At 42.0% G+C, this 26,760-nt stretch overlaps 1 protein-coding gene across 1 annotated transcript in view; it reads left to right on the forward strand.

Annotated features, from left to right (window-relative positions):
- The window catches only part of LOC128700647 (D-serine dehydratase-like), a 54,567-nt gene extending 43,450 nt beyond the window's left edge, over window positions 1-11,117 (forward strand). Inside the window, exons 6-7 of the mRNA XM_070097013.1 lie at window positions 3,068-3,173; window positions 8,065-11,117. Of these exons, the coding sequence (XP_069953114.1) occupies window positions 3,068-3,173; window positions 8,065-8,154 (196 nt within the window). The 3' untranslated portion in view covers window positions 8,155-11,117. The remainder of the gene's footprint in view (window positions 1-3,067; window positions 3,174-8,064) is intronic.
- Window positions 11,118-26,760: the final 15,643 nt, after the last annotated feature.

Genomic DNA, 26,760 nt, shown 5'->3' on the forward strand with positions numbered 1-26,760 from the left:
ACGTGTCCATGCAGTGGAAGCGTGGCCTGAGCGGGCCCAGCTACTCCAAGACTTGGTGTACCATTGTTTACAAGCTGTTGTGGTCAATTCCACATGTACCTCCTGTATATTTTGGATTATTCCACTGTTTTTAGTGCTTGTAACCGCTAAATAAGCCACAATGGGCCCCAAGAAAGCTTCTGGTGCCAAGCATGTGTTAAAAAGGGTGAGAATTACGATGGAAATGAAGAAAGAGATAATTGAAAAATACGAAGGTGGAGTGCGTATGTCCGAGTTGGAAAGGCTATACAACAAACCCAATTCAACCATCAGTACTATCTTGGCGAACAGAAAGGCAGTCAAGGAAGCTGTTGTTGCAAAAGGTGCAAGTTTGTTTTCAAAATGGAGACCGCAAATAATTGAAGAGGTAGAGAGACTGTTATTGGTGTGGGTAAACGAGAAACAATTATCAGGGGATAGTATATCTCAGTCAATAATATGTGAAAAGGCAAGGCAGTTGCATGATCATCTCATTAAGAAAATGCCTCCAAATAGTGCTGCTGCTGATGAATTTAAGGCCAGCAAAGGCTGGTTTGAGAGATTTAAGAATTGTAGTGGCATACACAGTGTAATAAGGCATGGCGAGGCTGCCAGTTCAAACAAAAAAGCAGCTGAAAAATATGTGCAGGACTTTAAGGAGTACATAGAAACTGCAAACTTAAAACCCGAACAGGTGTTTAATTGTGACGAAACAGGCCTGTTTTGGAAGAAAATGCCAAACAGGACCTACATTACTCAGGAGGAAAAGGCACTCCCAGGACATAGCCTATGAAAGAAGGGCTGACATTAATGTTGTGTAGTAATGCTAGTGGTGATTGCAAAGTGAAGCCTTTAGTGGTGTATCAATGAAACTCCCAGAGTGTTCAAGAAAAACAATATCATCAAGGGTAATTTGTGTGTGATGTGGAGATCAAACACTAAGGCATGGGTCATTAGGGAAATTTTCATGGACTGGTTTTATGGTTTGTTAGGCCCCACTGTGAAAAATTACCTCCTGGAAAAGAAATTTTCACTCAAGTGCCTCCTGGTAATGGACAATGCTGCTGCTCATCCTCATGACTTGCAAGAGCAAATTGCAGGGCAGTTTAGCTTTGTTAAAGTTAAATTTTTGCCTCCTAATACAACTCCTCTCCTCTAGCCCATGGACCAGCAGGTCATTTCAAACTTCAAGAAACTCTACACAAAAGCAGTGTTTCAAAAGTGTTTTGAAGTGACCTCAGACACTGAACTGACCCTAAGAGAGTTTTGGAAAAATCACTTCAGTATCCTCATTCGCATAAACCTTATATGTAAGGCTTGGGAGGGAGTGACTGGCAGGATTTTGAACTTTGCTTGGAGGAAACTGTGGCCACAGTGTGTACAGGAGAGGGATTTTGAAGGGTTTAGGGCTAACCCTCAGGAGCCTAGGCCAGTAGTGGAAGCTATTGTGTCATTGGGGAAGTCGATGGGGGTGGAGGTTTGTGGTGAGGATGTGGAAGAGTTGGTGCAGAACGACGATGAAACTAACCACTGCAGACCTGCAAGAGCTTGATGTGCAACAGCAACAGATCACAGCTCAGGAATGTGCTTCAGAGCAGGAGGAAGAGAGATGGAGGAAGTTGCCTTCGTCAGGGATTAAGGAAATGTGTGTGATGTTTACAAATTTATGGATGAATTTTATCCTGTCACAACTGTTGCAAGCCATATTGGCAACATGTACAGTGACACACTTATGTCCTATTTTAGGGAAATCCTAAGGGCACGTGAGAAACAGCTCTCTGGAAAGATTTTTGGTGAGACAGGGGTCCAGTGATTCTCAAGCTGGTCCTAGTGGCATTAAAAAACCAAGAAGGGAGGTAACCCCAGAAAAGGACTTGTTACCTGAAGTCTTTGTGGAAGGGGATTTCCCTTCCAAACAGTAGGAAACTTGAATCTCCCCTGCTGCTGGCACATCACTCATCAACAACTCCACAATAAAAGTAAGTGGCATTTAATTATTGTTTATTTTGCATGTATCATTCGTTGCTGTGTAGGGAAATGTTTATTTCATGTAAAAAAAAATTTAGTTTAATACTTTTGGGTGTCTGGAATGGATTAATTGGATTTCCATTATTTCTTATGGGGAAAATTAATCTGGTTAAAGGCTAAATCAGTTAAAGGCTAGCTCTCTGGAATGGATTAGAGGCATTAATTGAGGGTCCACTGTAATGTGTGTATTGTATATGTATTTTTTAAGCCTAGCTCTGTTGCTCATTTATCAGGCTTTTATATGCATTTGAAAGTGAAAAAAGGCTATGTTTCACTTTACAAAGATCTTCACTCTACAGCAGTACCCCAAAACATAACCTACTGGATAAGTGGGGCCCTCCTGTATTCTTCTTCTTCTTTCAACAAACCAGCCGTATCCCGCTGAAGGAGGGTGGCCCAAAAGAAAAACAAAGGTTTCTCTTTTTCAATTTAATATTTTATACTGGAGAAGGGGTTATTAGTCCCTTGCTCCTGGCATTTTAGTTGCCTCTTATGACATGCATGGCTTACGGAGGAAGAATTCTGTTCCACTTCTCCATGGAGATGAATTTTATGGCTGCAAGAAATAGCAGCTTGGATTATTTTCTTTTAAACATTGTTTAATTATGCAGGCTAAGAGCTTTTCCACCACCTGAGCTCATTTCAAAGCCCAGCCATCCCAAAGTTATCCTGTTACCCCATGGGATACAATCTGCAACATTTAGCTAAAACTCAGGTATTGTACATATTTACTGCTAGGTGAATGGGGTATCAGGTGTAGGGAAACACATCTAATATCTCCAACAACCCCAGGATTCAACCCAGGTTCTTTTGTTGTAAACTAAAGGCTCAACAATTAAGATATGAGCCTCCTAATTTGTTAGTCAATAAGAAACCTTATCAGGCTGAGCTGCGATAGTAGAAGAAATATCTTGAGCTAGCCACAGGTAAGCAGTTAGTACCACTATTAAAAAAAAAATCATATACTGCAGTGTACAGTACAGTATATTCATGTAACATATTGTCTTTTTCTGTGAACCAGGTTGTGCAAAATGACACAAGAGATTGGCTTCGTGGAATCATTGGAGGGCAAGCTGGACTATAGTCTCTTCCCAGTTAACTCCCTCCTCTACATTCTTCCATGGCATGTATGTTCATTTCTCAGTCTCCTACTGATTTGTCTTCTTGGTCTCATATAATATTTTAAGGATTAGGTAACTTATTGATAGCTTTTTACCACAGAAAGCTCCACCTCCTTTTTAAGCCTTCTCTTTGTGGGATGTGACTGTGACTATGGATAAAAATAATGCAAGGTTGGAGTATAATACTGGCTCTCTCAGACGCTGGTTAATGTTGAAAGTACATGTGTTGTGAAAGTGCTATGTCCTTTGAACATTTGAACCATTGATTAATGCTAAATTGGGCTGTGCAAGTTTTGTCTAACAACTGTTGAAAAAAATGTTGTAAGAATTATGGAAAAATGCAGTAATAACTGGAAAAAATGCAGCCAAGAAATCATAACATGTAAAAACACTTGCTATTACACTTAATGAAGGGCAGAAAGATAAATTTCTGCTCAAATTATTGATAGTTCACATTGTGGGTTTTGTACCCTGCAATATATTTGGCCTATGAGTCTAATGTTTGGAGAGGGGCAGCTCCTCTCCTTCCTGCACAAACCACCCATGCTTTATGGGTGGTTTGTGTAGGAAGGAGAGATTTTATCACCCCAATTCTTCTCTGGATATTAACCATGACACCCAAGAGGAATACTAGTGATGCTGGAGGTCCCAGGAGAGTGGAAGTTTTAGACATCCTGTGCATATGTGATTTAAACTGCCCATTCTTTTGCTCTGAGAAAATCATCCTTTTGTATAATTAGAAACAGTATTCTCTTTGCTGACAACATGACTTATGTCATCTCCAACCCAAATCTTGCCTCACTCAACACCATTGTTAACGAAGAGCTACTAAAAATATTGACCTGGATGACTGCCAATAAACTTACACTTAATGCTGACAAAACTTTCTATATTATGTTTTGTAACAGAGCAGGTGTTGCACAACTGAACATTATGATTGACAACACTCTTATTGCTAAACATAATGAGGGCAAATTTCTGGGCCTACACCTTGACAGAAACCTGAAATTCAGCACCCATGTCCAACGCGTAACAAAAAAAGTATCAAAACAGTTGGGATCCTCTCTAAGATACGTTACTACGTACTACAATCAGCCCTACTCACACTCTACTATTCACTCATCTATCCCTACCTCACCTCTGCTATTTGTGCCTGGAGTTCAACAGCAGCAACCCACCTTAAGCCAATAATAACCCAACATAAAGCCGTAATAAGAATTATCACGAAATCCAATCCTAAGCAACACACCCCTATACTACTGTGCAACCTACATTTACAGAACCATGAATTCTAATATTGACCCTGAACTAAAACACTTTCTTGATAGTTGCAACAGCACCCATAGACATACCAGACACAAAAACCTCTATGACATTCCTTGTGTCCAGCTAAACCTCTACAAAAATTTGTTGTACATAAAAATGCCAAAAGTCTGGAACTCCCTGCCTGAAAACTTTAGAACTGCAGACTCGACCACCATTTTCAAAACTACCATTAAAAAACATCTTATTTCCCTAACACACCCCATCATTAGATAACCAAATGAAAATCACCTAATTTTTTTTTTTTTGTATCACGAACACATCCAAAACAATAATAGTCCTACTCTTGTTATCTGTAATTCTGCCTAATTTACACTTACACTCATCCAAACGACTGTAAACATAAAATTCCTAATATAACTATTGCCTATTAAATCTTAAGTTAGTCCTAAGTCTACCTAAGATATGCTTATAATATATGAGCTTTAATAGAAACAAACAAATCCCATCTCAATACTAAATTTACCATTTGTGATATTATTATATGATTTGTACTACCTCAGTATTGTAATCTAATTAGGTATGCCTAATTAGGTATGTAACTAATTATGTGTATGTGCCTAATTAGGTATGTATCTAATTATGTGTTTATCTAATAATGTATGTTCAAATGTACTGTTACATAACCTATATCAGTATAGAGTAAGAATTAGTATTAGTCTGCCCGAAATGCCTAGGTATACTAGTGACCTTCTATGTAATTAATATTTTATAACATGTAAACCACACATTGTAAGCTTTACAAGGAAATAAACATTTTGATTTGATTTGATTTTGAAAATGAGAATTTGTGCAGTCAACATTGCAGATAATAATATACTGAAAAGAATGACAAACAACATTAAGGAACAGCCATCCACGTCAGCCCAGCAGGGCCACATCGACCTTCTTCTAAATAAGAGGAGATAACAAGGAAAGGGACCATGCTTAATGATCACATTATAAGGCACAAATCCCTATCCTACTGTAAAAGTGTGTGTAAGAAAGAGATCCTTCTGTAATGGAGTACATTTAGTACTGAATGATATAAAAGTACTAAAAGGCTGTCAGCTTCAAAAATAAAGTATAATGGTGAGTTCACCAGCTGATCATGCTGCTGTGGGAAATTTTCCTACTTGATTTGCACAAATTATTTTGGAGAATGGTTGCAGTCCTGAGGGAGCGCTTAATGATAATGAGACAGAGCTATGTTAGAAGCATATGTCATCAAAAATTTACATTAGCAAGCAGTAAACCGTCAGCTTAAAGTCTTTGGAAACACAGGACAAAATCCACATGCTCATGTGATTAAGAAACAACATTCAAAGTCTGTTGGTTACAGAATTGTTACAATTATGGCAAAACACTCTTCTCTCTATCCACCCACTTCTATTAGTCTGTTAAGTCAAGGATATATTGTAGAGTAAAACAGGCACTCTGGTATAACCAACTACGTACTGACAACTCAGCATCCACCTAAACACAAGAACCTGAGCTATTCACAACAACATTACTTAAGAAACACAGTCATCTACCTCGGTCCAGCATTGCCACGTCAGCCTTCTGCATGCAATTCCATATCAACAAGCAACAACAAATGGAATGTGTGGTAAGTTAAATTACTGTAGTAGAATTTTTTTTAAGTTTGTTTGGCAGATTGGGAAGTATATGAAACATAGCCATACTTTTTCCCTAAGTTCTTTGTATCATTTAACTCTTTGATTAGTCTTGATTTTCAGGAATGTAACCCATGTTTTAATTGATGTTTTTCTGTAATGTATTAATGAAAATACAGGTATCTTGACTTTGTATTCCTCTATTGCTATTTCTATCCAGGGCAAGAATCTCTCTAGCTCTTAAATTTTGGTAATTCTAACGTAAATGTATAGTATATGTATTTTTTTTTTTTAACAAATCGGCTGTCTCCCACTGAAGCAGGGTGACTCAAAAAGAAAGAAATCCCCCCCAAAAAATACTTTCATAATCATTCAACACTTTCACCTCATTCACACATAATCACTGTTTTTGCAGAGATGCTCAGAATACAACAGTTTAGAAGCAGATATGTATAATGATACACAACATACCCCTCCAAACTGCCAATATCCCAAACCCCTCCTTTAAAGTGCAGGCATTGTACTTCCCATTTCCAGGACTCAAGTCTGGCTATATAAAAATAACTGGTTTCCCTGAATCCATTCACTAAATATTACCCTGCTCACACTCCAACAGCTCGTCAGGTCCTAAATACCATTCGTTTCCATTCACTCCTATCTAACACGCTCATGCACGCTTTCTGGAAGTCCAAGCCCCTCACCCACAAAACCTCCTTTACCCCCTCCCTCCAAGAAACTGTGTGGTCACCATGGTAGTTTAATATATTTATAGATGGGGTTGCAAAAGAAGTGAATTCTAGGGTGTGGGAGTTGTCATAGTGACTTTTTTTTGCTGATGACACTGTGCTGTTGGGAGATTCTAAAGAGAAGTTGCAAAGGTTGGTGGATGAATTTGAGAGGGTCCAACTAAGTTGGACCATTATTATATGTTTCATTCTCTTTTGGGCAGGCTATTTGTGTATTGTTCCAATCATGGTATTGTGCCTTTTTAGTCTTACTCAATTTCTGTAGCTTCTTTTCTAAGTGTCCCAATAGCATTGTACCATTTGCAAACTAATTGTAACTACTTACCCTTTTATATCAGAATTATTATCTTTTGAACCCACACTTCTCAATAGCACAGAAACATTCATTTTATTTACAACCCAACTTTTTTTTTTTTTTTTTAACAAGTCGACCGTCTCCCACCGAGGCAGGTTTTAACAAGTCGACCGTCTCCCACCGAGGCAGGTTTTAACAAGTCGACCGTCTCCCACCGAGGCAGGGTGACCCAAAAAGAAAGAAAATCCCCAAAAAGAAAATACTTTCATCATCATTCAACACTTTCACCTCACTCAAACATAATCACTGTTTTTGCAGAGGTGCTCAGAGCACAATAAGCCCTTCTTAAGTATCAGTAAATACAATAAACATATTTCTCTGTATAAGAATTTTTTTTATTTTTATAATGCACCAGCCTTCTCCCACCAAGGAAACACATTCACCATCATTCATTCAATAGCTTTCTAGCCAGACATGCACAGATATTACAATTAATATGAATCTGAACTGCAACATCTCCACCCCTCAAGAGTGCAGGCACCATATTTCCCACTTCCACTTTGAATTTATATTTTGAAAATACAATGGAACCCCGAGTTTCGAACTTCCTTCATTCCAGAAGGCTGTTCGAGTGCCATTACCAAACAAATTTATTCCCATAAGGAATAATGTAAATTAGATTAGTCCGTTTCAGACCCCCAAAAATACACTTACAAAAGCACTTACAAAAATACACTTGCATAATTGGTCAAGTTGGGAGCAGTTCAAAACTCGGGGTTCCACTGTACTAATATAAATTTGTACATATTTGTACTGTTGTTTTAGTGGCTTTGTTAAGATTAATTATATTTGCATGTTTTATCAATGATTCATTTTGGCAAATATTCAGCATAGTTTGTACTGTATTACTTATAACTGGATATGTGTAACCTCCTCAGTCATGCGCCACAGCAGCCATGCACTCTGTGTATTATGTGGTCGAAGGCGACACCGTGGTGGAAGAGTGGAGACCCACACGTGGTTGGTAAATGTAAGCAGATATTGAACATCAAGACAGTTTTTGGTGTTGGTAAACATCGTAAGGTTAAGAAGTGTCAGTGATGAATATTTTTAGTTATGTAAGGAATTCCTTCAGGTCATGTTGTGGGGAGGGTTAACATATTGCCATTGCTTGTGGTAGGGTAGATAGTTTAGAACATTGTATAATGAAGATCTTCAGGGTACCTCAAGAGAGGCAAGATGCATCTTTTTGAACCTGGGTATTTTGATCAACAGTTGGCAAGTAGTGAACACCTGTAGCAGACAGAGAACATGTGTAGATGTTCAGAAGATTCATGCATTTACCAGTTTGAGTCTGAGTTTGTGTAATGCCATATTTACTTTACAAGTCTTGCAGAGTGTGATGATGACTTGTATAAAAATTTCTGCTCATCCACATTGTTATGCAGCTCATTACTATATAATACTTTATATAATATTTGTGTATACCTGAATAAACTTACTTACTTACTTACTTGACATGCAATATGACTTGAACAAATTGAGAGATGAAATATAATTTTAATGTCAAAATATGTGAACACTGATGTAAAAGCTGTAGACTTGAGATAGCTTTTGTATATACTACTTTGTATATACAGCCTCTTCTCACTTAGCGACGTATTCGTTTATTGACAACTCAGACTTATGACGGGCTCTCTGATCAGTATGCATACCTAAATAATGTACATATTAGAGCTGATTTCCTCTATTCTGTTTATTTTAATATGCATTAACCCTTTGGGGGTTTCGGACGTACTAGTACGTCTTACAACCCAGGGTTTTTGACGTACTAGTGTGCCTAAATTCTAGTGCCCTCAAATCTAGCGAGAGAAAGCTGGTAGGCCTACATATGTAAGAATAGATCTATGTGATCAGTGTGCGCAGTATAAAAAAAATCCTGCAGCACACAGTGCGTAATGAGAAAAAAACTTTGACCGTGTTTTTTTATTAAAACAGCGACTTTGCACTGTATTTTCGTATGGTATTTATTGTTGTATTCTAGTTTTCTTGGTCTCATTTTATAGAATGGAAGACATATTACAGAAATTGAGATGATTTTGACTGGTTTTACAATGAAAAGTACCTTGAAATTGAGCTCAAAGTAGCAGAAATGTTCGATTTTTACCGAAGTTCAAAAGTAAACAAATCATGCCAACCATCCAATACACATCAACTTGTGAGTCTAATATTCTTTCACAAGTGCGCTGATATTATTTATACCATTTCTACACTAATGCAGCAGTCTGCATAACATTAAATCTTATTTTTTTTTTTAAGAATAAAAATTCAAAGTGGAAAGCCAAAGAAATATAAGAGGGGCCTGGGGATGTGACTAACGAACAGAGAACTTGTTATTTTAGTTCCAGGAATGTCTTTCTTGTTTATTCTGGGCCCTATTCGGAAATTGGGATCTTTTGAAATTTGTGTGAAATTGGCAAAATTGCTAAATTCTGACCACTTTATTGGATAGTTGAAATCGGTAAATGGGTGGTTTCTTGTACTCATTCGATAGAAAAAATGGAGTTTTAGCGAAATAGTTATGATTTTTGTTGACTAGCACACTGGAATTGGCCGAAAATAGGGCTCAAAGTGGGCAAAATCACCGGCGTAAACATCGTCGAGACCGCTAACTTCATGAGAGCGTAATTCCGTAAGTTTTCCATCAAATTTCATACTTTTGGTGTCATTATGATCGGGAAAAGATTCTCTATCTTTTCATAAGAAAAAATAATTTTTTTTTTTTGAAATTTGGCCGACCCTGAGAACAAGTCTGAGAGGACCTGTCGACCCCCAAAGGGTTAAACTGCTGTATAAACATTTAAAAATGTACTAGAAATGTTATAAATGGTGCAAAGGTGACATGAAAACAATATCAGAGATGGTTGATACAAACCCACTATCATTGTAGTATGCTCCTCACTTAGTGGCGAATTCGTTTACCAACGTGGCCTTGGGAACGGAACTCCGTCGTTAAGCGAGGAGAGGCTGTACTTTATATATACTTTGCATATACTGTACTTTATATATACAGTGGACCCCCGCATAACGATTACCTCCGAATGCGACCAATTATGTAAGTGTATTTATGTAAGTGCGTTTGTACGTGTATGTTTGGGGGTCTGAAATGGACTAATCTACTTCACAATATTCCTTATGGGAATACATTCGGTCAGTACTGGCATCTGAACATACTTATGGAGTGAAAAAATATCGTTAACCGGGGGTCCACTGTACTTTATACTTTATATGTAAAGTATACTTTGTATATACGTACTTTATATATACAGCCTCTCCTCACTTAAGGACGGAGTTTCGTTCCTAAGACCACGTCGGTAAATGAATTCATCACTAAGCAAGGAACATACTATAATGGTGATGCGTTTGTGTCACTCAACTTTGATGTTGTTTTAATATCACTTCTGCGCCATTTATAACATTTTTAGTATATTTTTTAATGTTTATACAGTAGTATACTGTATATTGTAATAAACAGAATAGAGGAAATCAGTTCTAATATACATTATTTAAGTATGCATGCTGGTCAGAGAGCCCGTCTTAAGTCCGAGTCACTGGTAAACGAGTACATCGCTAAGTGAGGAGAGGCTGTACATATATATACTATATATACTTTGTATATACTTTATATACTAGATCCTCTGCCCTGTACTATATAGTATTTTATTTATATTTAAAATCTGTGATGATAAATATGGAACACTGATACAATGCTTAATAGTCTGAGAGGCTACTGGCCATGAAGCATTTTGACGTGTGCCACAGCCTGGGCCCTATCAAGGAGACTAAGTGAGTTGATGCTCCTCCCACTGCCAGAATAGGCCCCATAAAAATTCAGGCAATTTTTTTCAGAGACATTTTGAAGTACAGTATCTCAAAATTTATAAAAGTTTAGTTGCTGGTGTGTTAAAAAAATAAAATTATGAGTTCATAACATTGTTTTATTATTTTGAATTCTAGTGTGTGTTGTAAAGCCTCTTGAAAATTCTCAGTGCAAGGCCAAGTTGTCCCTTAATCTGGTCCTGTTCACAACCCATGTCAATAATTTACCCTCATTGACTGGTGGTGGGATTATGTTATATTTGCTGTAATAGTTGGAGCTACCCTTGCCAGGGTGGCCACAGACATTAAGGCTGACAGAGTTGTTCCTGTGTGCTTGCTGTGCCTGGGGACTTGTTTGCTTATCATTTCCTCTTGCTTAGCTGAAAGTTGAGCTTGAGCCTGAATCTGCAGCCAACAACATGCTTCTTTCATGATTGGATAGAGGTAAAAATGAGAGGTTTTGTCCTAGCTTTACTGAGTCAGTCACCAGGTCATGCACCTCTAGTTCATGCTAGTTCACTCATATGTTGGTATATGGACTTGAAGTTCATGCGTTTTTCATTTACTGTCTACTTTGTTGATCACAGACTTCTATAAGTTGAGTGTTTCAGTAGTATTAGGCAAGTATGGGAATGTTTGGCCTGATGGCAATTTGCAGTGGAGCCTTGTTGACATATGGTATAAAATACTGACATGGTGAAAAAAGACAAATGCAGTATAATGGGAACCTCTGTTGACAGCATTTCACCCATACAGTGGGCTTTTATCAAGTCACAAATAGATATATTTTTGCCTGAAAGCCTATTGCGTGGGCAAAACTTTGTTAATAAAGAATTGTGTGATACTGAATTTGTCTCTCTCTCTACGGTGGAATTGTGTGTTGGGTACGTACCCTCATGGTTTTGTGGCTGATACCATGCCCTCTGACGGTTACTTGCATGTAGTATACCTCTCCACTATCTCACACACACACACACACACACACACACACACACACACACACACACACACACACACACACACACACACACACACACACACACACACATACACACATACACACACACATACACACACATACACACACACATACACACACATACATACACACATACACACACATACACACACATGCACACACATGCACACACACATACACACACACACACACACACACACACACACACACACACACACACACACACACACACACACACACACACACACACACACACACACACACACACACACATGATTGGAGAAAGAGACTACATTGTAGGTACAGTTCAGTCCGGAGAACATAAAGTAGTCATTGGAGTGATGTATAACCCACCACAGAACTGCAGGAGGCCAAGAGAGGAGTACGAAGAAAACAACAGGGTGATGGTGGACACACTGGCTGAGGTGGCAAGAAGAGCTCACTCGAGCAGAGCAAAGTTACTGGTAATGGGCGATTTCAACCACAGGGAGATCGACTGGGAAAACCTGGAGCCACATGGGGGTCCCGAAACATGGAGAGCCAAGATGATGGATGTGGTACTTGAAAACCTCATGCATCAACATGTCAGGGACACAACCAGAGAGAGAGGGGAGGATGAGCCAGCAAGACTGGATCTTGTGTTCACCCTGAGCAGTTCAGACATTGAGGACATCACTTATGAGAGGCCCCTTGGAGCTAGCGATCATGTGGTTCTGAGTTTTGACTATATAGTAGAGTTACAAGTGGAGAAGGTAACAGGAACTGAAGGGGACAGGCCAAACTATAAAAGGGGGGACTACACAGGTATGAGAAACTTCCTGCAGGAGGTTCAGTGGGACAGAGAAATGGTAGGAAAATCAGTAAACGAGATGATGGAATATGTGGCAACAAAGTGCAAGGAGGCAGAGGAAAGTTTTGTTCCCAAGGGAAACGGAAATAATAGGAAGACCAAAACGAGTCCTTGGTTTACCCGAAGGTGTAGGGAGGCAAAAACTAAGTGCAACAGAGAATGGAAAAGGTACAGGAGGCATAGGACCCAGGAAAACAAGGAGATTAGTAGAAGAGCCAGAAACGAGTATGCACAGATAAGGAGGGAGGCCCAGCGACAGTATGAAAACGACATAGCATCGAAAGTCAAATCTGACCCGAAACTGCTGTATAGCCACATTAGGAGGAAGACAACAGTCAAGGACCAGGTGATAAGGCTGAGGAAAGAAGGTGGAGAACTCACAAGAAACGATCAAGAGGTATGTGAGGAGCTCAACACGAGATTTAAGGAAGTATTTACAGTAGAGACAGGAAGGACTCTGGGGGGGACAGACCAGATGGGGACACCAGCAAGGAATACACCAACAAGTGTTGGACGACATACATACAGATGAGGAGGAGGTGAAGAAACTGCTAAGGGACATTGATACCTCAAAGGCAATGGGACCAGACAACATCTCCCCGTGGGTCCTTAGAGAGGGAGCAGATATGTTGTGCGTGCCACTTACCACAATCTTCAACACATCCCTGGAAACTGGGCAACTACCTGAGGTATGGAAGACGGCAAATGTAGTTCCCATTTTTAAAAAAGGAGACAGAAAAGAGGCACTAAACTATAGACCTGTGTCATTGACGTGTATAGTATGCAAAATTATGGAGAAGATTATCAGGAGGAGAGTGGTGGAGCACCTGGAATGGAACAGGAGTATAAATGCCAACCAGCACGGATTCACGGAAGGCAAATCCTGTGTCACAAACCTTCTGGAGTTTTATGATAAAATAACAGAAGTAAGACAAGAGAGAGAGGGGTGGGTTGATTGCATCTTCTTGGACTGCAAGAAGGCCTTTGACACAGTTCCTCACAAGAGATTAGTGCAGAAGCTAGAGCATCAGGCGCATATAACAGGAAGGGCACTGCAATGGATCAGAGAATACCTGACAGGGAGGCAACAACGAGTCATGGTACGTAATGATGTATCACAGTGGGCACCTGTGACGAGCGGGGTCCCACAGGGGTCGGTCCTAGGACCAGTGCTATTTTTGGTATATGTGAACGACATGACGGAAGGGTTAGACTCAGAAGTGTCCCTGTTTGCAGATGATGTGAAGTTAATGAGGAGAATTAAATCTGATGAGGACCAGGCAGGACTTCAAAGAGACCTGGACAGACTTGACACCTGGTCCAGCAAATGGCTTCTCGAATTTAATCCTGCCAAATGCAAAGTCATGAAGATGGGGGAGGGGCACAGAAGACCACAGACAGAGTATAGGCTAGGTGGCCAAAGACTGCAAACCTCACTCAAGGAGAAAGATCTTGGGGTGAGTATAACACCGAGCATGTCTCCGGAAGCACACATCAATCAGATAACTGCTGCAGCATATGGGCGCCTGGCAAACCTGAGAACAGCATTCCGATACCTTAGTAAGGAATCATTCAAGACACTGTACACCGTGTATGTCAGGCCCATACTGGAGTATGCAGCACCTGTTTGGAACCCACACTTGATAAAGCACGTCAAGAAACTAGAGAAAGTACAAAGGTTTGCGACAAGGTTAGTTACAGAGCTAAGGGGAATGTCCTATGAAGAAAGATTAAGGGAAATCGGCCTGACCACACTGGAGGACAGGAGGGTCAGGGGAGACATGATAACGACATTTAAAATACTGCGTGGAATAGACAAGGTGGACAAAGACAGGATGTTCCAGGGAGGGGACACAGAAACAAGAGGCCACAATTGGAAGTTGAAGACACAAATGAGTCAGAGAGATAGTAGGAAGTATTTCTTCAGTCATAGAGTTGTAAGGCAGTGGAATAGCCTAGAAAATGACGTAGTGGAGGCAGGAACCATACACAGTTTTAAGACGAGGTTTGATAAAGCTCATGGAGCGGGGAGAGAGAGGGCCTAGTAGCAACCGGTGAAGAGGCGGGGCCAGGAGCTAGGACTCGACCCCTGCAACCACAAATAGGTGAGTACAAATAGGTGAGTACACACACACACACACACACACACACACACACACACACATATGCACGCATACATATATATATACATGCATGCACATGCACAAAAACCACACAAATTAAATATACACCAAACTACATCAAAATAGTATTGACATTGCAACTTGCTCCTGCCACACCACAAATGCTGCATCAGTCCAGATCTTTGTTTCAGAGTTGCTGTACATACAAAACATGCTTCAATAATTTGAAGGCCCATGAGATACACAATTTTTCCTACATAAATATCCTCCATCCAACACTACCACTATTCACTCACCACACCAATCACCCAGTGTGATCACCACTGGCTACCACACCAATCACCCAGTGTGATCACCACTGGCTACCACACCACACTACATCACTACACCTCCACCTACTGACTCCATCAACATACCACCTACCAGATGCAAACTACTGTACCACTGCATATCTAAACCTGTTACACCCTTTCCACTGTAACCATGCATCTTCATCATCATATCATTGCACCATGTCATCCCACCACATGCATCTGACATCACACTACCACTGTGACACCTACCACTGTGCCATATACTACTGTGCAACCTACCGCTATGTCACAAGCAAATCCATCAGGTATAAAGAATAAAAGGTCAGGGAGAGTAAGGTAATGGGAGACAACTCAAGGATGAAATATAAGAGTATGTCTGAGAAATGAAATTTGGGGATTTATAGAATTCATGATCCTCGGGCTTAAAAAAAATTAATGAGGATCATTATTTTTATATTTGTGGGGAAGCAGCTGGGGAATGAGTGGTTATCAGGTTTCCTCCCAGGAAGTTGACCCATCCCATTCCATCTCCTTTACCCACCTAACCCATCCCATACCGTCTTCTTTACCCACCTAACCCATCCCATACCATCTCCTTTACCCAACAAACCCATCCCATACTGTCTCCTTTATCCACCTAACTCATCCCATTCCCCCTCCATTACCTCCAGTTCCTTGGGTGAAGAGCCCTTCACTAACATCAAAGCACTCCCCTTTTAAAAGAATTAGGAGGATGAGCAAGAGGAAAGGGAGCAGGAGATAATGGGTAAGATACAGGAAAGAGTAGGTGATAGCTGAAAATGTGAAAAAAATCAAGAATTGAAAGATAAAAAGAGCTGGAAAAGTAAGAGAGCAGCTTAAAGAAGAGTAATAAAAGATGGGTAAATAAGGAAAAGGTAGGACAGGAAGGGTGAAGTAAAGGAGTGGAGGAGGAAGGCAGTAACATTTCAGGGTGCTGCTGTAGAGTGCGGTCTACTGCACACATGTGATCTACTGACCTTTAACGTGCGGTCTACCTTTTATGTTATAATTTTTTTTACCTGTGCTGACCTTTTTTACCCTTTTAACCTGAATGCTCCTAACCTAACCTAGGGTAGGTTAGGTTAGGTTAGTGCTGGTAGACTGCATGCTAAAGTGTAAAAGTGCTGGTAGACCGCACGCTAAAGTAGCACCCATTTCAGTGACTTAATCGAGGATGACAATTGGGCGGCACAAGGAAGGTAGCAATTGTGAACCAAAATATATAGACACTGAGAGTGAGGGATGAAGAAAAAAATCCTTAGTACAGTGGTACCTTGTCTTACGAGTGCCCCAACTTACAAGTTGAACATTAAAATGGTATAAAATATCGACAGATTGTTAGGTAAGACACATATGCAACAGTTAGGTATCTTTATTTCGAAACGTTTCGCCTACACAGTAGGCTTCTTCAGTCGAGTACAGAAAAGTTGATAGAAGCAGAAGATACTTGAAGACGATGTAATCAGTCCATCACCCTTAAAGTTTTGAGGTGGTCAGTCCCTCAGTCTGGAGAAGAGCATTGTTCCGTTGTCTGAAACAATATGAAGTTGAAGTGACAGGATGGAGCCTTATATAGTGCCAGGAGGTGAGACGTAGGTTGCTTTCGGAGGGCAGGTCCCTCTCAAACCCAGCCGTTCTCACTAGTAGAGGTTGTCGAAGTTGATGGTCTGTACCAAGATACCCTTGTGTTGCAGTGTCTGACAGAATGAACATTAAAATGGTATAAAATACCGACAGATTGTTAGGTAAGACACACATGCAACAGTTAGGTATCTTTATTTCGAAACGTTTCGCCTACACAGTAGGCTTCTTCAGTCGAGTACAGAAAAGTTGATAGAAGCAGAAGATACTTGAAGACGATGTAATCAGTCCATCACCCTTAAAGTTTTGAGGTGGTCAGTCCCTCAGTCTGGAGAAGAGCATTGTTCCGTTGTCTGAAACAATATGAAGTTGAAGTGACAGGATGGAGCCTTATATAGTGCCAGGAGGTGAGACGTAGGTTGCTTTCGGAGGGCAGGTCCCTCTCAAACCCAGCCGTTCTCACTAGTAGAGGTTGTCGAAGTTGATGGTCTGTACCAAGATACCCTTGTGTTGCAGTGTCTGACAGAATGAACATTAAAATGGTATAAAATACCGACAGATTGTTAGGTAAGACACATATGCAACAGTTAGGTATCTTTATTTCGAAACGTTTCGCCTACACAGTAGGCTTCTTCAGTCGAGTACAGAAAAGTTGATAGAAGCAGAAGATACTTGAAGACGATGTAATCAGTCCATCACCCTTAAAGTTTTGAGGTGGTCAGTCCATTGTCCGTGTTTTACCTAACAATCTGTCGGTATTTTATACCATTTTAATGTTCATTCTGTCAGACACTGCAACACAAGGGTATCTTGGTACAGACCATCAACTTCGACAACCTCTACTAGTGAGAACGGCTGGGTTTGAGAGGGACCTGCCCTCCGAAAGCAACCTACGTCTCACCTCCTGGCACTATATAAGGCTCCATCCTGTCACTTCAACTTCATATTGTTTCAGACAACGGAACAATGCTCTTCTCCAGACTGAGGGACTGACCACCTCAAAACTTTAAGGGTGATGGACTGATTACATCGTCTTCAAGTATCTTCTGCTTCTATCAACTTTTCTGTACTCGACTGAAGAAGCCTACTGTGTAGGCGAAACGTTTCGAAATAAAGATACCTAACTGTTGCATATGTGTCTTACCTAACAACTTACGAGTTTTCCGAGTTACAAGCCGTTGCTTGGTCAATTTTTTGCTCTGAGTTGCAAGCGAAAATCAGAGTTACAAGCAAGCTTCAGATATGCCGCCAATAGTTGGCGGTGTATCTGAAGTCAAATTCAACTCTGTACCCAGGGAAATGTCAGGTACTTCATTGCATCCCACATGAAAAAAAAACCATACCACTGGCGGGATTGAACCCGCGGTCAGAGAGTCTCAAAACTTCAGACCGTCGCGTTAGCCACTGGACCAGCTAGCCACAATAAGATTCGTCCAACTAGGTATATTTCTACACCATAGGAAGGTTAGCATAGGCACCACTGTGACCACAAATGCAAGTTTTTACAGACGAATCTCCAGCTAGCGTGGCCGTGACGAACTCTAGCTCAAGTCCCCTCAATACCTAGTTGGACGAATCTTATTGTGGCTAGCTGGTCCAGTGGCTAACGCGACGGTCTGGAGTTTTGAGACTCTCTGACCGCGGGTTCAATCCCACCCGTGGTATGATTTGTTTGCAATCGTGTCATAATGATTTTGTGAGTCATGTTGATGGCATTGAGGGGACTTGAGCTAGAGTTCGTCATGGCCACGCTAGCTGGAGATTCGTCTGTAAAAACTTGCATTTGTGGTCACAGTGGTGCCTATGCTAACCTTCCTATGGTGTAGAAATATACCTAGTTGGACGAATCTTATTGTGGCTAGCTGGTCCAGTGGCTAACGCGACGGTCTGGAGTTTTGAGACTCTCTGACCGCGGGTTCAATCCTGCCCGTGGTATGGTTTGTTTGCGATCGTGTCATTACGATTTCGTGAGTCATCCCACATGCTCTTCCAAGATATAACTGGAAGGATAATACTCCCACACTAATCCCAGATTGTAGTGAGGCACCTCGTCCCTTGTTTGGTTCTCTTATAAATCCAGGGAAGAGGTAACCTCCATTTCAACTCTCAGAGTTTTTCCAGAAACATTAAGGAAGGCCTCTGTGATACAGTGGACCCCCGCATAGCGACCTTAATCCGTGCAAGAGGGCTGGCTGTTATGCGAAATGTTTGCTATGCGAATGAATTTTCCCCATAAGAAATAATGGAAATCAAATTAATCCGTGCAAGACACCCAAAAGTATGAAAAAAAAATTTTTACCACATGAAATATACATTTTCCTACACACAAAGAGAAGGATACATGCACAATAATAGAGTAGTACATGCTCAATATATATTGTGCATGTACTACTCTACTAAATGAAGAATAAATGACACTTACCTTTATTGAAGATGCAGCAATGACTGATGAGACACTGTGTCCTGGGAGTGCCTTTTCCTCCTGAGTACTGTAGGTCCTGTTTGGTATTTTCTTCCAGAACAGGCCTTATCACACTGTGTATGCCACTACGATTCTTAAATCTCTCAAACCAACCTTTGCTGGCTCTAAATTCACCAATATGAGCACTAGTTCCAGGCATTTTCCCTGTTCACCTGGGTGTTAGTCAACTGGTGTGGGTTGCATCCTGGGAGACAAGATTAAGGACTCCAATGGAAATAAGTTAGACAGTCTTCGATGACACTGACTTTCTTGGGTTATCCTGGGTAGCTAACCCTCTGGGGTTAATTGTTTCTTGGTATTCTCAATAAGCCACACCAACAACGGTGGTACAGCAGCAGCAGCAGCTGACGGTGGTACAGCAGCAACAGACGATGCTACAGCAGCAACAGACGATGCTACAGCAGCAGCAGACGATGCTACAGCAGCAACTGACGATGTTACAGCAGCAGCAGACGATGCTACAGCAGCAGCAGCAGCAGACGATGCTACAGCAGCAGCAGACGATGCTACAGCAGCAGCAGACGATGCTACAGCAGCAGCAGACGATGCTACAGCAGCAGCAGACGATGCTACAGCAGCAGCAGACGGTACTACAGCAGCAGCAGCAGCTGACGGTGGTACAGCAGCAGCAGCTGACAGTGCAGCAGCAGCTGACAGTGGTACAGCAGCAGCAGCAGCTGTACCACCAATAGTAGCAATGGTTGATTGGGGTTTATTATACAACCTGGCCAGCTCGGAGACACGCACTCCACTTTCATACTTATCAATGATCTTTTTCTTCATCTCCATAGTAATTCTCACCCTTATTGCTGTAGGGTTGGCACTAGAAGCTTTCTTGGGGCCCATGGTCACTTATTTTCCAGAAAAAAATCACCAAAAACACTGTAATAATACAAAATGTTCCGATTGTATGCTTGGATGTTACCGCGGAGGCTGGCTGGTAAACAATGCCACCCGCGGAACATGTGAGCGTGGCTCAGGCCGCACATTGGACGCGTCTCGGACGAAGGCCGCTGAGCGGGTTTTTGTCCACTATGCGGGGCAAAATTTTAGCGAACAAAGCGTCCGCTATGCGGATTGTCCGCTATGCAAGGCGTCCGTTATGCGGGGGTCCACTGTATTTACCTGCCGCCTCACAGAGGTTCCTTCAGTGGGTGGAGTAGTGAGGGTGGTGGGTGGAGTAGAGATGGTGGTGGGTGGAGTAGTGAAGGTGGTGGGTGGAGTAGTGAGGGTGGTGGATGGAGTAGTGATAATGGTGGGTGGAGTAGAGATGGTGGTGGGTGGAGTAGTGATAATGGTGGGTGGAGTAGATATGGTGGTGGGTGGAGTAGTGAGGGTGGTGGGTGCAGTAGTGAGGGTGGTGGATGGAGTAGTGATAATGGTGGGTGGAGTAGAGATGGTGGTGGGTGGAGTAGTGATAATGGTGGGTAGAGTAGTGATGGTGGTGGGTGGAGCAGTGATAGTAGTGGGTGGAGTAGCGACAGTGATGGGTGGAGTAGTGAGGGTGCTGGGTTGAGAAGTGATGGTGGTGGGTGGAGTAGTGAAGGTGGTGGGTGGAGTAGTGAAGAGTGTACCAAGTAAGTTTAAGTGATTAGGCGATAGAATTTATGACGAAAAAATTGGGGTGGTTTTTTTTGGGGGGCTGGAATGGATTAATGGCATTTCAGTTAATTTCAATGAGGAAAATTGATTTGATATATGAGCCAATTGAGTCATGAGCTCGGTCACAGAACGAATTGAACTCGTAAGTCAAGGTACCACTGTATTGACTTTTGAGGTAGCAGGAAATAAAAATATTCAGTTCAGGAACAGAGGAAGAGAGTAAGATTTAGAAAGAACATAGGAAAGTACTGGTTTTCAAACAGAGTTGTCAATGAAAAGAAGGGTCTAACCTTGGGTAGCTTTTAAGAGAGATTAGATAAATACAGTGGACCCCCGGTTAACGATATTTTTTCACTCCAGAAGTATGTTCAGGTGCCAGTACTGACCGAATTTGTTCCCATAAGAAATATTGTGAAGTAGATTAGTCCATTTCAGACCCCCAAACATACACGTACAAACGCACTTACATAAATACACTTACATAATTGGTCGCATTCGGAGGTAATCGTTATGCGGTGGTCCACTGTATATGAATGCGAAGGGCTGGGTTTGATTAGTACCTGAAGTATTGAAGGACCTGCCTTGTATGGGCCAGTAGGGCTGCTGCAGTGTTTCTCCATTCTTAAGAGAGTGGGAGCGAGCCAGGAAGCAAATGAAGTAAATGTGAAGACAGAGTAGTTTGTGAAGAGTACCTCTGAGGATAGTGTTATGGAAGAAGAGAAATCTTCAGAATAAGAGAAGCACACACATAAAGTGGGAGTTGTCACAGTTGCTCTTTGCTGATGACACTGTGCTCTTGGGAGATTCTGAAGAGAAGTTACAGAGGTTGGTGGATGAATTTGGTAGGGTATGTAAAAGAAGAAAATTAAAAGTGAATACAGGAAAGAGTAAGGTTATGAGGATAAAAAGATTAGGCGGTGAAAGATTGGATATCAGATTGGAGGGAGAGAGTATGGAGGAGGTTAATGTATTCAGATATTTGGGAGTGGACGTGTCAGCAGATGGGTCTATGAAAGATGAGGTGAATCATAGAATTGATGAGGGGAAGGGGGTGAGCAGTGCACTTAGGAGTCTGTGGAGACAAGAACTTTGTCCTTGGAGGCAAAGAGGGGAATGTATGAGAGTATAGTTTTACCAACGCTATTATATGGGTGTGAAGCATGGGTAATGAATGTTGCAGCGAGAAGGCTGGAGGCAGTGGAGATGTCATGTCTGAGGGCAATGTGTGGTGTGAATATAATGCAGAGAATTCGTAGTTTGGAAGTTAGGAGGAGGTGCGGGATTGGCAAAACTGTTGTCCAGAGGGCTGAGGAAGGGTTGTTGAGGTGGTTCGGACATGTAGAGAGAATGGAGCGAAACAGAATGACTTCAAGAGTGTATCAGTCTGTAGTGGAAGGAAGGCGGGGTAGGGGTCGGCCTAGGAAAGGCTGGAGGGACGGGGTAAAGGAGGTTTTGTGTGCAAGGGGCATGGACTTCCAGCGGGCATTCGTGAGCATGTTTGATAGGAGTGAATGGAGACGAATGGTTTTTAATACTTGACGTGCTGTTGGAGTGTGAGCAAAGTAACATTTATGAAGGGATTCAGGAAAACCAGCAGGCCAGACTTTAGTCTTGGAGATGGGAAGTACAGTGCCTGCACTCTGAAGGAGGGGTGTTAATGTTGCATTTTTGTAACTGTAGTGTAAAGCACCCTTCTGGCAAGACAGTGATGGAGTGAATGATGGTGAAAGTTTTTCTTTTTCGGGCCACCCTGCCTTGGTGGGAATCGGCCAGTGTGCTAATAAAAAAAAGAGAAGCACAAGTTTGCATTACCAAAGGGAGTGAACAAGACAAAGACAACCCTTACCCTACCAGAATTCCACCACCCCCATCCTCTTCTCCCACTCTGCCCAAAAGTACTCTTCTATCTACAATATCAACCACACACGGGAAATCCCCTTTCCCTCCTCAAGCAACCAACCAACCCATCTAACCTTAAACATCTGTGTGACTTTTTTTACATAGTTTGCAGCAAATTTCTTGTTTAGGCTAGCTTAAATTGTCTTCTCTCTCCAGAAAAAAAATACAGTTATAACATATCACAACAAAAAATAAGTTGTGCTGCTTGAACATAAAACTGGCAACTACTCAGTGAGGTAGACAACTGTGTCAGATTTTCACTGTTGAATGTGCCTTCATCAGTCTCCCATTTGACTGTCTTTACAACAGTGAAATGATACCTGTTAATATGAAGATGGGCTGCCAACAACATACCCTAAGTCAGCTTAAATATGTCATCAGCCAGACAAACCATGGGCTAATCACCTCAAGCTATCAAAGAATGCTACCACACACAAACCTGGCTCAGGGCTGAGTTACAGAAGTAGAAAAACTCTCGAAACTCATCAAAGGCATATTGTATGCATCTGGTTAGAAGAGAACCTACCCTGATCTTCTGTAATACCTGGAGAGGGTTTTAGGGGTCAGTGCCCCCATGGCCCAGTCTGAGACCAGGCCTTGGGTAAAGAGTAAAGTCCCCAGAATTTTAGCAAACTCCAGACCCATCAAGAGGTTCTTTGAAGCAAGTGAGGTGCTTTTGATTCAAGGAGTTGAACCTGTGCTTCCTGTTGCTGGATCAAACCTGAATGCCCCCCATTTCCCCCTAGGGGTTTAGCTCCCCCCATGAATGTAATAATTTCAGACTCCACAAGTAGGTGGACCTCCTTTCTCTTTCCTCACACACCAAGCAGGATGTCCACAGTGTCGTACTGAAGTCCTCCAGCTCAGGCTGACTGGTTTCAACACCTTGTTTGAGCCCCATCCAGCATGATAATATTTGATAGGGAAACAGTTTTTGTGTCCTTTGTGTAACTATCATAGTGGACCCCCGCATAACGATGGCATCACATAGCGATTTTTCCGCATACCGCTTACTTTTATCGCAAAATTTTTGCCGCGCATACCGATTAAAAACCCGCTTACCGATTTTCGTCCGAGACGCGTCCAATGTGCCCTCACATGTGCCGCCCGTCCCATTGTTTACCAGCCAGCCTCCGCGGTAACATCCAAGCATACACTCGGAATATTTCGTATTATTACAGTGTTTTCGGTGCTGTTTCTGGAAAATAAGTGACCATGGGCCCCAAGAAAGCTTCTAGTGCCAACCCTGTGGTAAAAAGGGTGAGAATTAGTATGGAAATTAAGAAAGATTTTGAAGGGTTTGGGGCTAACCCTGAGAAGCCTATGCCAGTTGTGGAATCCATTGTGCCTACTTCAAAGATTAAGGAAATGTGTGCACAGTGGGTTGAACTGCAAACCTTTATAGATGAAAATCACCCTGACACAGCTGTTGCAAGCCGTGCTGGTGACTATTTCAATGACAATGTTGTGGCCCATTTTAGACAAATCGTAAAGGAACGGGAGGTACAGAGCTCTATGGACAGATTTGTTGTGCGACAGAGGTCCAGTGACTCTCAAGCTGGTCCTAGTGGCATTAAAAGAAGAAGGGAAGTAACCCCGGAAAAGGACTTGCTACCTCAAGTCGTAATGGAAGGGGATTCCCCTTCTAAACAGTAAGAAGATAATGCTCTCCCCTCCTCCCATCCCATCAATCATCACCAGATCTTCAATAAAAGTAAGTGTCATGTAATTGTGCATGCCTTTTTCAGTTTGTGTGTATTAAAATTAACATTTCATGTGGTAAAAAAAAATTTTTTTCATACTTTTGGGCGTCTTGCACGGATTAATTTTATTTCCATTATTTCTTATGGGGAAAATTCATTCGCATAACGATTATTTCGCATAACAATTATCCCTCTTGCACGGATTAAAATCGTTAACCGGGGGTCCACTGTATAATAGGATAGCAGCACATATAATAGAAAATAAAGACATCAAGCAGGAGTTAGAAATATACTGTATATAAAAATAGAAAATAATAAAAGTTTGGTATATGAATCCAGACAACATTGCAAGTGAGCTGTGGAGATGAAGATGAGAATATTAAGCAAAACCATATATTGTAGATGAATGGTTCAGAGAACCGACATGTTGTTGAATTAGACACATGTGCAACTCTTGGGTATCTTTATTGAGGAAATGTTTTGCCACACAGTGGCTTCATCAGTCCATACGTAGGAGAAACTAGAAGAACAGGAGGAGAATGAGGTAATCAGTCCCTCAGCCTACGAATGCTGCCCCTCACCTGTCTATGGTTTATAAGCTGCTTCTCCGCTCATATGCCGTATTCTATTCAAGATTGATGGACTGACCACATCGACTCAAGGCTGAGGGACTGATTACCTCATTCTCCTCCTGTTCTTCTAGTTTCTCCTTTGTATGGACTGATGAAGCCACTGTGTGGCGATACGTTTCCTTAATAAAGATACCCAAGAGTTGCACATGTGTCTAATTCAACAAAACCATATATGTATTGTAGCCATACCAAACAAAGAAAGGTCATGGAAATGATGATAAATGTGATATTTCCTTAGAGATTTCACATACCAACCTCTTCAAGGGGGGCTCCTTGGCGTGGTGAAGAGGCTCTTGGTCTGAGGAATTAGACCTGTCGGTCTTCTTTCTCAGACCGAACCTAATTACCCCCCATTCTCCCCTCCCCTATCCCATCCTCCCCTTTTTCCATTCCTCCTCCTCCTCCCCACCCCTCCCTTTTGCCCTTCCTCTTTTTGGCCTTTGGGATTTCTCCCACAGGCGTGCTAGTTCCTAGGTAGGGGAAAGGACACCGGGGTCCATCCCATTCCGTTGAGGTTCTTGGCGGTGGCGTAGTTTGCCGTGGAATCTGGATCACCTGGGGATGTCCCGATCCCTCTCCGGTATCCCGGAGTAGCTTTGGGTGTCTTTCGGGTGACGGGTGTATCTCTGGAAGCCACCTTTCGGATTCCGGGGGTGGTGGCCGAAGGAGGTATGCTTTGTGGCGGATATCCGGCCACCCTCTCTTTTGTCCACCGAGGTAGCTCGGCAGATGTGAGGTTGCTATCCCGGATTGCTGGTTTACTGGCATGAAGGGTAGGGTATGGCACGGGTTCCATGCTGCATCTGCTCTACTAGCGGTGCTGAGGTCCTCTTGGGCGCGGAGGAAGATTTCCGGCCCTTTCATTCCTCCTGGGAACTATTCCTCCCCGCTCCCCCCTTTTTTTATTTTTTTTTTATTTTTATTTTCTTTTCTTCTTTCTTTTTTTTTTCTTAAAAACAAAAAGCAAAGGAGTAACCTAACCATGGAGAACCCAATCCATGAACCCACTACCCCCGGGCCCCTTCTTGATACCGCACCCCATTCTGACCCTGCCTTGTGTTTAGACCACTCTTCAGACACTCCTGATGCCCCTGTACCTCTTGCTGGTGCTGTTTCCTCACCCGCTTCAGGTACCGGGGCTTCGACTGACTCCTTCGATTTGTCTGAACTCCGCTCTCCTTTGACTATGCTTCCGGCTTCTCCCTCTATGGTACGGCAATTTTCGAATCGCCCACCCATTTCACGCCGGACCAACTCCGGTCCTACTCCTAAACGCCAACGTCAATCTCCTGATGATGCTCCTTCGTTACCTTCCCATTCTACTCGGAAAAGACCGACACTTCAAGCACTCCCTCTCCACGCTCAGTTTCGGACCACACAATGGACTAAATTCTTTACTTTAAGACCGACTTCTTCTTCTGCCTACCTTTCTGACCATAGTATTGGCAAAGCGCTCCTGCGTCATGTTGGTAGAGATATTTCATTTCATGCTCTCAAGAGCGGTACGCGCATCGTCACTGTCCAGAATGCTACCCAAGCTCATGATCTTTCTCTCCTTTCGAATATCGA

This window comes from Cherax quadricarinatus, chromosome 56 (assembly GCF_038502225.1).
Source record: "Cherax quadricarinatus isolate ZL_2023a chromosome 56, ASM3850222v1, whole genome shotgun sequence".
Classification (NCBI taxonomy): domain Eukaryota; kingdom Metazoa; phylum Arthropoda; class Malacostraca; order Decapoda; family Parastacidae; genus Cherax; species Cherax quadricarinatus.